Source organism: Callorhinchus milii, unplaced genomic scaffold, assembly GCF_018977255.1.
Source record: "Callorhinchus milii isolate IMCB2004 unplaced genomic scaffold, IMCB_Cmil_1.0 Scaffold5, whole genome shotgun sequence".
Lineage (NCBI taxonomy): Eukaryota > Metazoa > Chordata > Chondrichthyes > Chimaeriformes > Callorhinchidae > Callorhinchus > Callorhinchus milii.
Window position 1 is genome coordinate 54,492,426 of NW_024704746.1, and position 15,186 is coordinate 54,507,611.

General features: G+C 41.5%; 1 protein-coding gene across 10 annotated transcripts in view; it reads left to right on the forward strand.

Annotated features, from left to right (window-relative positions):
- Window positions 1-15,186, forward strand: part of anks1b (ankyrin repeat and sterile alpha motif domain containing 1B) — a 455,240-nt gene that overhangs the window by 131,456 nt on the left and 308,598 nt on the right. For all 10 annotated transcript variants that reach the window (XM_007907724.2, XM_007907725.2, XM_007907728.2 and 7 more), the window contains one exon: window positions 932-1,088. In XM_007907724.2, the coding sequence (XP_007905915.1) occupies window positions 932-1,088 (157 nt within the window). The remainder of the gene's footprint in view (window positions 1-931; window positions 1,089-15,186) is intronic.

The following is a 15,186-nucleotide window of genomic DNA, read 5'->3' on the forward strand; positions in this document are numbered from 1 at the left end:
CTCATTTTTGTAACACTAAGAATCAACCCCATTGCTCTCCTAGGTACCGCCTCCTGGACCTGGGCAGGCTTCTTACATCGCGGTGATGAGAACTGTATACAATACTCAAGGTGCAGTTTGACCAGAGCACTCACTGTACAGTCTGAGAATGACATCTGGGGATCTAAACTCAACGGATCTACCAATATCGCCTGTTTGCCTTGTTTATTACTGCCTCACATTGACATAGTGAGCGATGAGTCAATTAACATGCCTAGATGTTAATTGACTCATTTCAGCTCCCCACTTAGCAAGTTCAATCCCATTCATGTAGCACTTGTGTTTCCCATACTTGTATCCTATATGTAGTACCTATCAGTATTAAACTTAATTTGCCAGTTATCAGCCCATGTGCATACCCTATTAAGCTCTCTCCTTATAGGACTTTTATTGCCTTCTCAGATTCTACAATTTCCCTCAAATTAGCGTCATCTGCAAGTTTAATTATCTTACCCTGGGTTTGTGAATCCAGGTCATTAATATATCTGAGAAACAGGAGCCTCAGTATAGACATCCGAGGCACCCAATTAGTACTTCTCGCCATTTTGATTTTGCTCCCCTAATAAAGACCCTCTGCTTTCTTCTCTTCTGCCAATTCTGAATCCATGTCCATATCTTTCCCTTGATATCCAGTAACCACAGTCTGTGGAGGAGTCTTTCATGTGGTACTTTGTTGGATGCCTTTTGGAAGTCCAGATACACTACATCATATGGTGTTCCACAGTCAGAAGAGGCTGTGACCTCTTCAGAAAAAGATTGGTCAGACAAGACCTACCCTTTCTGAACTTATATTGGCTGTCAATTATTAGATTTCCATATAAGTTCTTGAATAGCATGCCTGAGTACATCTACACCTTTCCCTCCATTTATATTATGAAATTGTCTTTTGCAGGGATGTTGTCCTGAAGTTGCTTCAGTATGAAGCCTCCACCAATGTGGCAGATAACAAAGGTTGCTTTCCACTCCATCTAGCTGCTTGGAAGGGAGACATGGATATTGTGAAAATTCTCATCCACCATGGACCTTCGCATTCCCGAGTGAATGAACAGGTGTGTTACTTTGTGCTTTTTATTTGCTTTTTATGTGAAAATATGTCACTTTAGGTACTACTTTTTGCAGGAGTTTTGATAGATTGTGGTGGGCAGGGGATTATTTTACTCAGTGCTGTTTAAGAACTGTGGAGTCTTGTAGCTCAGTGGTTAGAGCACTCGCTTTGCAAGCGAGAGACCTGAGTTCAATCCCAGGCAGATCAGGGGCAGACCTTGGGCAAGTTTCCTTACTCCACACGCCTAATAATAATCCCTCCAAAACCAAAAACAACAATAAAAATTGGTCGTTTTCAATCTACGACTGTTTGTGGGACGCTGCTGTGCGCAATTGGCTACCGCGTTCGCCCACAAATATACAGTCAATTCACTTTACAGTGTGTTCTGTGAAGCGCTTTGGGACGTCCTCCCGACGTGAAAAGCGCTATACCAAAATGCAAGGATTATTATTATTATTATAAGAACTTGGGTTGGATTTTATTGCAGTATAACACAGTAAATGCTGAAACTGATAGATTTTGTGGATTGATTTTCAGTTCATACAGTTGGATTAGCTAAATTTTTAAATCTTGTACTGTAGACAGTTTTTTCAGTTTCCTCTGTCACTTGTATTGAGTTCTCTTTCTGATGCTCAGACTTCATTTATTTAATCGTTTGCAGTTTAGCTTCATCTTACTGTGATATGCTTAGTTTCAATTCCATTTAAAGAGAATTCAATCAGATGGCAGTAATGCATGGTGCTAACACATTGGATGTGTTGAATTTAATCTACAGACAGGGGCTTAATTAACGTCTCTGTTCTAAAGGTATCTATCAGCCTGGTGACACTCTTGTTTCTGTTTTTTGATTGTTGCACCATTAATGAGAGAAGGTTGTGGGTTCACCCCCTACGTGAGGACTTGAATTCACATAGCCTAACCTGACAATCCAATGCAGTGCTGGGGACCAGGGGGATGTTGCATTGTTGGAGGTACCATACTTTGGATGAGACATTAAACCGAGGTCCCATCTGCCTGTTCAGGTGGACTATTCGCAAAGAGAAGAGAGTTTCTGCTGTTGTCCACAGTGAATTCTATGAAGCGCTTTGGGATGGCCTTCTCGCATGAAAGGCAGGCAGTATACCAAATGTAACGATTATTATTATTTTTATGGGCTTGACGACATTCACCACATGTGTGCTCTCAATATCACAAGTTTAATTATTGCAAATGATTTTTGAATCTGGGTCCTTGGTCCTTGGAAACAAGTTTCATCATCACTTGTCGCAACAGTTCAATTCTTACTTGTACCTGACCGTTAATGTGAGGTGAAGACAGAGGCAATGTAGTGCTCAAAATGTCTTCTATCACAACATAACAATAATAATCTGGAAATTTCACAGTATAATCTCATTGATTCATCTTGTACTTCACAAGATTTTATTGTAAAGTATAGTGACTGTCCATTCGTAAGTGAAAATGGCAGTCAATTCGCACACAGCAATGTCCCACAAGCAGCCACAAAGTGAATTATCCACTAGAATTATTTTAGTACTTCCTTTTTGTCCTTCCTTTCTTTACATTTTAAAGTTTTTATCTTTCTTTACCCTGCTCCTTTCATTCTCTTCTTCTCTGCTTTAATCTCAACATGAAGTAGAATATCAGTGAATTAAATTATACCACAGTGAGATACACATAGGAGAAAATGTATGTGGGACTTTGAAGAAACCAGAATGAAAATGTTTGCAAGTGTAATAACCCTAACAGTAAAATAGTAAAAGTTGTGATATATTACGGTAGAGAATAGATGCAGGGATGAAGATTGTTCAAAAAAAGAACAAAATAAATCATAAAATACAAGATCAGAAATGCCACTTCTCAAAGTAATAGTTTCAATAGTGCAAACTTCCCAGAAAATCCTCCAATTAATAGAGTAATTTAATTGAGAATGGCCTGATGAATCTGAATCATGAACTATCCTCTATGAAGTATTCTTTATCTAATAAACTGCTAGTTGAGAAAATGAAATTATCTTACACTAAAAATCTGAATTTACTTTCTTCTTAGAAGGTATGCCTTGGCAAAACTAATGATCAAATAAACTACAACACTTAGATGAAACATTGAGTCAGATATTATTTGCTGAATGATTTTAACAACCTTTTAAACTGGGTTGCTTAAGAGTTCTGTAGTGTGTTGGTTAGAGCACTTGTCTCCCAAGTGAGTGGACCTGGGTTCGATTCCCGGGTGGGGAGAAATCTTAGGCAAGTTTCCTTACACCCACCTTCCCCCACTTCTGCAACATCACCCGGCTCCGCCATTGTCTCACACTGCAGGCCGCTGAAACCCTCATACACACATTCATAGCATTGAGGCTTCACTATCCAAACTGCTTGCTTCTTGGCCTCCCCAACTCCTCCCTCCATAGGCTGCAGATCATCCAGAATTCTGCAGCCCGTGTCCTCTCCCACAGCAGGCTCCATGACCCTATCACCCCTATCCTCGCCCATCTCCACTGGCTTCCCATCACTCAGAGGATACAGTTCAAGATCCTGGTCCTCACCTTCAAAGCCCTCCAAGGCCTTGTTCCGGCCTACCTCTGCGACTTCCTAAACCCTACCATCCTGCCCACTCCCTCCGCTCAGTGGGCTCTGACCTGCTTCACGCCCTCCACCTCGCCCGCCCCACCATTGGCGGGCAGGCGTTCTGCCACTCTGCCCCTACCCTCTGGAACTCCATCCTACAGTCCCACTGCCTCGCCCCCTTCCCCCTTCCTTCTCAAGACCCCTCCTCTTCGACCGTGTTTTCCCTGCTTCCACCCTGCTTCCCCCTTGCCCTCCACCCTCCCCAATCCCGACCCCCAGCTTGGGTCCGAAACACTGACTGTCCAGCACCTTGGGACATCCTCCCGATGTGAAAGGCACTATACAAATGTAGTTTTGTTGTTACTTCACACGCCTCTGTTTACCTAGCAGTAAGTAGGAACCTGCTTGTTAATTGATTGGCGGATCACTTTTCCTGGGGTAATAATCTCTTCAAAAAAAAATTAAGAAATGACTCTGTGGGACACTGCCGGTTGCCACATTTTGCTCACAAAATGTACAGTATGTTCTGTGAGACTTCTCAACGATGTATACTTTCAGATATGCTAAGCTAACAGAGGGCACCAATTCAGGCTAGTAAAGCAATTTCAGGACAGACATCGGGAAGCATCATATGGAGAAAGATAATGTGATAATGAGAGAGTTTTTCACACGCAGGGTAGTTTGGATATGGAATGTCCTGCGGTGGTTGAGGCAGAATGTATGTTGGCTTTCAAAAGGGAATTAGATAAATACATTAAAAAGAATCAGCTACATGGGGAATGGGGAAAGGCAGAGGAAATGGGCAGAAAGGATTACTCTTCAAGGAGCTGGTGCAGACATAATGGGCTGAATGTCCTTCTTCTATGAGGTAAATTTATATGGTTCTGTGATTCTAAGAAAATTCATAGGTTACCAGGAAGTGTGGTTGAGGCCAGGCCACTGGACTCATTTTTTAAAAAGTTTAATGCTGGAATGGGAGATTGCTCGGATGGGTATTCTAGAATATTGAGATCAAATGGCTAAACGTCTTCTACAACTGAACCAATCTTACATTGCCCTTCTCCAAATAATGGTGCTGTCAAAGAAGCCAATTTACATGTGACTGTTTTCACTTCCCACTTCAAAATGTACCAAATCTGCGCAGCCCATCATAGCTGGGTGCTTGTCCAAATGATTCAAAACTCTGCCACCCTTGTCCTCCCCCATACCCAGGCTCTGCAGCCCAATCACCTCAGTTCTTCCCAGGCTCCAATGGTTTCCTGTTGGAGAATAGATCGATTTCAAGATCCTCACTCTCACCTTCAAATCACCTCATGCCCTGGCATCTCCTAACCTCTCCAATCTGCTTACACCCACTCCACTACCCACCATCTTCACTCAGTTGGCTCTGGTCGTGTATCCATGCCTTCACCTGCCACTCCATTTTTGGCAGCTGTACTTTTAGGCACTCCTTGCCTTAAATCTTCCATCTTGCCCCCCTTTTGCCCATCTTCAAATCATACTTAAGACTTCCCTCTTTGACTGTGCCTTTGGTCGTCTTGGCTCTCTTTTAAGTTCGGTCTCAAACCACACCACTGTTAAGTGCTCCAAGATGCTACTATGTGAAGGGTGCCATATAAATACAAATTATTGTTGAGCTCCTTTTAGTACCCTCAGCCTATCTGTCATATGTAATGTATCTATTACTTACCAATTTTGCTTGCTCTGATTGAAATGAAGGGCTTTTTGAAGGGCTTATTATCCCCAGAAAGGTGATCTGCCAATCGACTAAAAACCTGCTTACTGCTAGGTGAACAGAGACGTGTGGAGCAAGGAAACTTGCCCAACGTTTCGCCCTGCTGAGAATCGAACCCAGGTACTCTCACTTGCGAGACAAGTGCACGAACAACTAAGCTACAAGACTCCACGTGGATGCATGGAATTCGCAATTTGGTTTGGATACTCTTAATGGTGATTGGCTGCCGCATGTGTCAGACACCTGTCTGACCAAAAGGAAACAGACCGATTGGCTCCTGTATATTGCCTCTTTTTAATACTTTAATGACCAAATTATGTCATATTTGTGACTGCCTATGTTAATCTCCCATCCAAAATATATCTTGAATGCTTCTTGCTAGGAAATGTGGAATGTGGGATTTTTCTGATCGGTCACATTGCTTGTTAGGTCTGATTTTATCAAATGGATTTTTAATGTTGATGTTATTGCTGTTTTTAGCCAATGTTGATGTTATTGCTGTATTTAGCCAATGTTGTGGCTGAATAGGGGTTGAAACTCAAAGCCATGACAGCTCCAGAGATACTGTGATTGGCCTTAGCCAATAGCAATATATCTGGAGCTGTTCATCAATTTTGGGCCATCTTAAATTTTAAAACTAAATGGTCTTAGAAGGAAGACAAGAAGGAATTTGGGGTCTTGGGTGAGTACAGTATTGGGCTTAGCTGCAATACGAATAGTCACAAGACTCATATGTAATAATTGGTACTTGGTTGAGATCCTAGAGATTCAGTAGAAAGAAAAAAGTTGAATACTTTCAAATGAGGCGGGGGGGGGGAAACTTGGTGAGGAAGAAATGAATTTATGAAGGTACCAATGTACACATTTTTATACTTCAAATTTATTTTATTGCTAATAGAATATTTTGAGCAAGCAGTTTATGTGCATTTACTTTGCAAGTTATGTAGCTGCAACAAGAAGAACTTAAAAGCAAAAGAAAATGTCAAAGATCAGAAAATACAAGAAAGAGTCCATTTAACTGAGTCAAATCACAGTGTCAAAAATCCAGCACATTGTGCCAGAATCTTTGGGAAGGGAAGCCAAATCTTCTCTCATCCCACAGTGTCACAATTGAAGTAATCAACAGAAAATACCAGCTCCTAAGAAGCAATTCATGTTGTTGTTTATCAAGGAGAAAAACACAATGTGCAAGGATAGGAAGGGATCTGCTGGTCAGAACTGAACTGAGATAGTGGAAAACAAATGTTCTATCTCAGGAAGTCTTTCTGTCGGTGTAACATACCTCCTTAATAGCTTCAGAATGTAGTGGGTGATCTCAGTGTAAAAAAAATGCAAGAGACAGAGCCAGGACTATAAATAGAAACACAGAGAATGACCAATAGGTTCAGAGCAGAATTTGGGAAGTAAGAATGTTTTTGTTCAGTCTACATGGTAGAGTGTGAGCAGAGTTCCCTTATGATTGAGGTACATTATAATACTTGCATTTCGTATCGTGCCTATAATATTAAAATAACTCAAAGTACTTCACATCTTATAGCTGAATTGTGACTGTATAAGTAGGTGAACATGGCAGCCAATTTGTGTGCAATAAGGTCCTATAAACAGCCATCGTAGGAATGACCAATTTATCCAGGGTATAGGACACTGTGGGAAACACCCCTATGATTTTGAATCCAAAGAACGGCACCATTGACAATGACAGCATTCTAGGGTCAGCCTGGACAATGAGTTCAAGTCCTCATGTTGGGGGCTTGAATCCACAGTTAATTGACATAGAAGCAAGTGTGGATCAACTGAGTGAATCTGACACCCAACAGTTTCCAGGATGAGGAATCCTAATTATAGCAAAAATTGGGTGTTCATTATTGCTCTCATAGTTTGTGAACAGTAGCATAAGTAAGTTGAATTGGTGGGTTGATTTACAAGATTACAAGAACCAGATGATTGTCAGACCTCCTTTTTCAGGAAGTAAAAAATCTACTGGAATTTGGATTCTAATAAAACTTTGTGGTAAATTGGATGAATTTTCTAGATTGACTGATGGTCCAATCCTTGCCTGAAATTGTTGTCATGTTTTACACTACTGTAATTGCAGGACAGAATACACGTGCGTGGGATTGCAACACAAATTGAGAGCCATTGTGTAAAGACTGTTTGCGCATCTGTGAAAATACAGTGTAGCAACAGGACTGACATTTGAGTGTGTTTACCGCTAATATTTTGAAGGCCATAAGCCAGCAAACTCTTTCAATATTGGCCACATATGGAGCTGACACTTTAAGATGCTCCTCCCCTAGTCTGCAGGAATGAGAGGTGCATATAGGAAATTCTAGATCAGACATAATTTCTTTTACTGGTTGAACCTTCTTGAATCGACAGACTTGCATGCCGAACTGCAAGTTTCAGTCTTGTCTTTAGACATGTCCAGAATGGATATTTTCCTGTATGTTCTGAAATGATTAATCATTCATCTGGAGTCTTCATTTCAGTTTTTAAAAAAATCTCTAAAATAAAGGAAACTATGAATAAAAAGTTTTACAAAATCATCATTTGGGAGTGTGATATCAATGAAAATCACTTACCATGATTAACAGTTTCCAGTTCCAGCTGCTGAGAACTCACAGAAGCAGTTTGCCAAGTCTGGAGCAAACAATTTCACCCAGGGGTGGAGATGGCCCAGGAACACACAATACAGATTGGCAGCCGACAAGACATAAGGGACCCCCTGGGTACTTTTGGAATTGAAGCAGCTGGAACCATGCATTTTCCCAGGTCTGAAGAGCTTTTCATTGATGGTTCAGCGAAAACTGCCAGAACTGGAGGATTGTCTTGTGGGGCTATAGTGAGCTGAGGTGGAAGAATCCATACACACAAATCACTAAAAAAATTAACTATTGTTTAACTTGCAGAGATTTTGTTTCTTGCCATCGAAATAGGGACAACCGGGTGTCTTGACAACTGAGCTGCTTCTCCCAAAAATGCTCCCATACCTGTCCCCAACCCTCCACTACTCCAGCTCAACCCTTCTCTCTCACCAAAAACATGACCCTTCGTCAAAACTGGAGCATGTTGGGAGGGAGAGGCTTTTATGGGTTAACAGAGAGGGGGGAGGTAGGCAGCATTGCCTTGCTCTACCGCTGTCTTAGACCGCAGGCCACTGAGACCCTCATACACGCATTCATAACATCCAAGCTTGATTACGCAAACTCCCTGCTTGTCGGCGTTCCCAACTCCTCCCTCGATAGGTTGCAGATCATCTGGAACTCTGCAGCCCGCGTACTCTCCCGCCCCAGACTCCGCGACCGTATCACCCCCATTGTCACCCGACTCCACTGGTTTCCCAACAGACAGAGAATACAGTTCAAGATTCTGGTCCTCATGTTCAAACCCCTCCATGGCCTTGCTCCCCCCTACCTCTCTGCCATCTCCTAACCCTCTACCAACCTGCCCTCTCCCTCCACTCAGCGGGCTCCTGCCTGCTTCACGTCCCCCGCCTTGCCCACTCCACCACTGGTGGATGGGGCCTTCAGTCACTCTACCCCCACTCTCTGGAACTCCATCCCGCAGGCCCTCTGCCTCGCTCCCTCCCTAGCCTCCTTCAAGGCCTGTCTGAAGATTCTTCTCTTTGACTGTGCCTTCCCCCTTGCCCTCCTTTCCCCCCCTAAAAAAAGGGACCATACTAAAATGTCAACACTTTTACAGACAATGACATATTGGGCAGTGTGGTCATCCGGCCGGGTGGGTGATTTTATCTGGCCCGTGACCATTTGCACTTCTGTTCCCTCTCTCCCTGCAATGTACTCCCATGGCAGCATCAGGAGCCAGCAGTTCGGAGGACTCAGTACAATGAACAATCGCTAATTGGGGGAGAGAGGGATTGAGAGAGGGGGAATTGGTGGAGAGTGATTGAGAGGGAGGAGAGAGAGTGGATATAAAGAAAGTGTGTGTGGGAGAGAAGGGGAAGTGAGAGAGAGTAATTGAGAGAGGGTGTATGAGAAAGAGGAGGAGAGGGTGGAAAGAGTGATGGGATTATTGAGAGTGAGAGGGAAGAGATGGTGTGAAAGGAGAGAAACTGTGAGGGGGAGTGAGAACGAGTAATTGAGCGAGAGAATGTGTGTGCGAGAGAGAACAGAGAAAAAGGAGAATTGAGTGGTTCACTGTTAGGACAGGTGGGGGGGACTGAGGATAAACACCGAGTGACGTGCAGTTTCCTCACGGAAAGTTCCCTCTTTCCCCAGTGAAAAAATCCTCTACGTCCTTCATTCCACCTCACACCCAACCCTACCTCTGTGTCCTCCTGACCTGGCCATTCCCTTTGCAGAGCAAACACCAGCTTGCTTCATGCCCCTGCATCCCATCTACTCCACCATTGGCATTTTGCCCCTGCTCTCTGGAGTTCCATTTCTGAAGTCCCTTCGAATTACAACAACAACAACAAGATTCCATTTATAAAGCGCCTTTCACGTCAGGAGGACGTCCCAAGGCGCTGCACAGTTGGGTCATGACCCGAGCAGGGGGGAGATGGTCAGGGTGAGGGGAGGGGAGGGAGCGAGGAGGGGGGAAATGGTCAGGGTGAGGGGAGGGATGGGAGGGAGCGAGAAGGCACATCAAGACTTTCTCAAATAGGGATCTGACCCGCGGCAGCCAAAAGGTTAGGCCAACCTGACCATCATATGGGACAGAAAATGATAATTTGGCCTATTGAAAGATCATTTGTTCCATCAGACAACATTCAACTTGCATACCAACACATTTAATCTCCTGAGGGAGATGAGTAGCTACCAGTAGAATTTACATGAGAGAAGTAGATAATTATTTGGGGATGACAAGTTTGCAGGTCAGTGGGGAGAGAGCGGAGGAATGGGATTTAAATGGATAGCTCTTTTCAAAAAGACAGCAAAGACATAATGGGCTGAATAGCCCCTTCTGTGCCGTAAGTTCCAACATTCCAACTTCCGCCCTCCACTTCTGTTGAATGTCCTCCTATAATTCTGTGATTCTATGATTCCATGATATAAGGACTTGTTTTTTTCTGCCCTGGACTCGAAGTGTCCTGAGCTCAGTTTCAGTCAGTTCATTGTGTTTGATCGAGTTAGCCTTGCCTTTTGGTATGGTAAGTTGGTGTTAGACATCGCCTTTTTCCTTGCAAGTTGGTGTATGCATGTCCTGAGGTCATTCGACTCAATGGTTTTCAGCTTGATGTTTCCATTTTGCAGTTTCAGCAGCTTATATTACATTCTCACAGATGATATGGCTTGAATAGGACTGCAGGCATGGTGTTCAACAGTTTTCATCCAAATCCATATTCAACCTTAAGGTTCAATCTTAACCCAAATCCCTTTCCAGAAAGCTAGCGTTTCAGGAATGTGGAGCAAAACAAATCAGACTAAGAGTTTTTTGGAGTGTATGTGGATAAATGTAGAGGGTGATAAGTAAGGTTGGTGAGCTGCAGGCACAAGTTGCCACATGGGGTTATGATGTAGTGGCAATAACGGAGACCTGGCTCAAACAAAGACAGGAATGGGAGCTTAACATTCCTGGCTACAATGTATTCAGGAGGGATGAGGAAGAGAAAAAGGAAGGGAGTTGGGCAGTATTGACCAAAGATACAGCCCTGGAAAGTACTGATGAGCTGGAGCAGGGTGGTCCCAACAGGCAGGCCGCACCCGGCACCCAGCCCGGTGGTGATTTTATCCAGCCCAAGACCATTTCCAACATTCCAACCCGCTCCCTCCTCCCCCGTTGAATGTCCTCCTATGGCAGCAGCAGTTGGTAGGAAAGCGGGAATAATACAGGCCGTTATTGTAGTCTGTCAAGAAGACAAGCGCGTCACTTACCTACTGCATGCTTAGCAACTGCTGGCTCCTGCCGCTGCAGATAGTTACCTGCACAACAGATTAGGAGAGAGAAGGATTGAGAGGTGAGGGAGGTGGGAGAGAGGGGGAGTGGGAGATAGAGGGGGGAAGATAAAGGGGGGAGAGAAGGAGGGAGAGTATGAAAGAGAGAGAGTATGAGAGAGGAGGGAGTGAATGTGAGGGAGAGGGGGAGAGAAAGAATTAGAGAGAGGGGGAGATTGAGAGAAACTGAGAGAGAGAGACTGGGGGAGAAGGGGGAGTGATTGATTGGGATTGGGGAGATGGAGTGTGAGAGAGTGTGAGAAGGGGAGGGAGAGAGAGTAATTGAGAGAGAATGTGAGAATAATAATCCTTGCATTTGATATTGCGCCTTATCTCGTCTTCGATTCGCCTCAAAGCGCTTCATAGAAGATACTGTAAAGTGAATTGACTGTATAATTTGTGGGCGAAATGTGGCAGCCAATTGCATACAGCAGTGTCGTGGATTGAGTGACCAAATTATTTAAAAAAATCATCCAGGAAATTCTGTTGCTGAATCCATTTTATTAGCCTTATTCTTTCTGTATATCATTGATGATTAATTAATATTCTCAGTCAAAGGTAGCATTACTGTTTCGTACATTTCAAACTGTATTATTGTATGTGGAGCTTTTCATTTTACTGACTCAGAATTAAATTTTAATTTCCTGAACTGCAGAACGTGGATGATTAAGTGAATGCTCCATCCGCAACCTTTCTGTAACCATCTTCCAAAAACTCTGTTATAATTAAATAAATTGGGTGAGAAAAATAGCCTTTCTTCTTGGCGTTATGCCCTTACAGCTATCTATCACTGGCATTCAATTTATCTCAAGAATGAGTTAAAAGGCATCACCTTTTCAAAAACAATTTGAAACTTACTTTTTTATGCAAATTGTCTTCTAAATCTTACACTCCTTCCCCCATTATCCCTCACCCCCAATCCCTCCCAACCTCTCCCCTCCCTCCCAATTCTATCCTGCGAGGTATGTGTCCGGGATACCGCCTTCCCAAACTCTTGATTGGAATTAACAAATTTTATATCACTTATAATGACCCCTGGGGGAAAGTATCTCTGAATGTTATGGAGCCATATCTTTATGGAAGCAAAATGGCTTCAGGCAGGGAATTGAAGGAAAACATTGATAACAGTTTTGAAAATATAAATTAAAAATATTATAAAAGGAGCCTTTTAATTCATGGTGTGCCTGACCATGATTGGTCCTGCTGTTGTTTTTTGTGATTAATCATGAATGGGACTCGATTTAACATTTTTTTATAGTAAAGGGGAAATTATGCATGGTGACTAACTTCCACATTTTAATTTGAAATAATCATAACTGGAATATGATATTTATTCTCATAATATTAGCTTACATTTTATTAACTTCTCTTGTGAAATTGCCAGCCCTAAGGTAGCAGACTTTAATTGTTTGGTTTTGCACTTAACAAATTGTTCTTAAAATAAACAAAATGAGAGGATTTGGTCCCTTTGCTACTTTATTAAATAATTGATTTTTTATGGCATATTTATAATTGGATTTCCCACTTTAAAGACATAGTGAACAGATTGCTATTATTTGCAATCAGAGCATCACCCTATTGCAGTGCACTGTTTTATTTGATTGTTTTACTGTTTTGTACATACTATTTATATACAGTATCTGACCAACTGTGATCTAATATGTTGTAGCTATTAATACAACTGGATTTTAATCAAATATTACCATTATATCCTTGACAGTTTTCTCTCCCATAGCTTATTAAGGATAATTAGAATTAATCAATGTTCCATAATGTCACAATGGGTCATTTCTATTTGTAAACTTGCAAGTATTGCTTCATATACATTAGAGCAGTGACAATGTGCACAGTAAATGAGTTTTCTGATTTTAGTTCTAATTGCCAAGTACACCAAACTAACAATTATCTGCTTAAGACCTATATTTTGTAAATTAACCTAGTTTAAATTCAAGAATAGATGGAACAGAATATGTGAAAGTGACAAGTGATATTTTGAACTTTGAGATGCTGGTCATTTTAATCTCTAACCTTATAGTTATTTCTGTAAGTATTTGCAACAATAAAAATCTGCTAAGAAATCAAATGTGCATTTGGAGTACAATGAAACCCCACATAATGCAAAATGACTTTCCCAAGAAACATTATACTTCATTAAGAATTTCTATAACCCACAGATAAAAAGTTGTCTGTTTGCAAATTTCTGTATCATGGCCAATTTAATTGTGCATTGAGCATTGCAGTCTAAAAACAAAACTGTAAACATTTACCAATATCTGGCATGAATGAAAACAAGCTATTCTATCCAGATGAAATTTAGCAGTAATAAACTGATTAGATTTAATATTAGTGAACTTGTTTTTTGATGGAGATAGGTTTGGTTTGTTACATTGCGGTTCTGTTCTTGTATAAGATAGGTATTTATTGAAATCTGTTACCTTTTGGTTTGGGTCTTATCATTGCTTTCATCACATATTTGCAATTCTGCCTGGTTTATATACCTTAGTAATGTATATATCCAGGTGTAGCTGAAATTGGTGATGTTCCCAAATATGCCTACATTCAATGGAGAAAATTTCAGCTATCCCAGGTTTGTTCCTTCTGAATTTATTCTGTTGGGTGCACTGTTTATGTACATACAAATGATGAAGCATACATTAACCTTGCTGACAATAAAACAATAGAATTGCTCATTAGTATCCATGCAATAAAGAACGGATTACAGCAGTTCCTTTTCCAATTAAAAACAGCTTTTAATTACATTGTTGATAATTATTATTTCCAAATACTAAAAGAATACTATAAATTTAGAAATATATACACATAGGCCTTAAAGATGTAAAAGAATTAACACATTAAAAATGGAAGGTTTTACTGACAGTCAACTTTGAATATTATTGTTCAAAATAATTCTGTTTATAGGAGGAGGATTTCCCCTGTGAAGCACCACTTTGCTGTTTATGCTTAAGTGAAAAATGTGCCACGGCCCAGAGCTGCTTCCATCCTGTCGTGTTATCAGATAGTTCAATTTTTCTTTTTGACAGGAATCAAGACATTGATGAATGATGGTCTCCTTCCTTGTCTTTGTCCATGGATTGCTAAATGGACTAAAAAGGAAACTCCTGCTTTTGACAGCAATTGTACTAATTGTTTGGATGTGTGCTGTAACAGTTTAGTTTCATTAGGCTTGGCTTGACCTTCCCATCAAAATTTTCTCTCACAAGACCTCCACCCCAACCACTTAATCTCCTGCTGAAGATTATGCATTCATACCCCCTGATCTTCAAAGGTCATCAAACAAAGCTTCAGAATATTCATCCATCCTGACATCTTCACTGAAGAGCTATGGCCTGCTGTCTTCTACAGATAACATGTCCTCCCGTCTCCGTTCCCCCACACCCCCCATCAACAGAGACACCATTTATACCATGGAGTACTTAGCACTTAAATCTCTACTCTCTGCAGTTTTCTTCCAACCAGAGTCTTCGTCTTAAGGAATATTTTCTTAAAAAATTCTTGATTTCAATCTTAATTTGGAAGTTGGTTTTCTTAGGCAGCTTCCAATTTCCTGTTNAAAAAAAATTAAAATCGCTGCAATAAATTAATGTGACCACCATGTAAGTTCACCTTTGAGCCATGCTTTGAGCCACCACAGTAAAATAGTGGAGTCTTGTATCTTAGTGGTTGGCACGCTTGCCTCGCAAGTGAGAGGACCTGGATTTGATTCCCAGGCAGGACGAAACCTTAGGCAAGTTTCCTTATTCCACACACATGCAGTAAGTAGGAACCCGCTAGTTAATTGATTGGCAGATCACTTTCCAGGGGTAATAATCCCTCCCAAAAGATAATAATAATTTGGACATTCAATCCAAGACTATTTTTTGGCCATTGCTGTGCGCAATTGGCCGC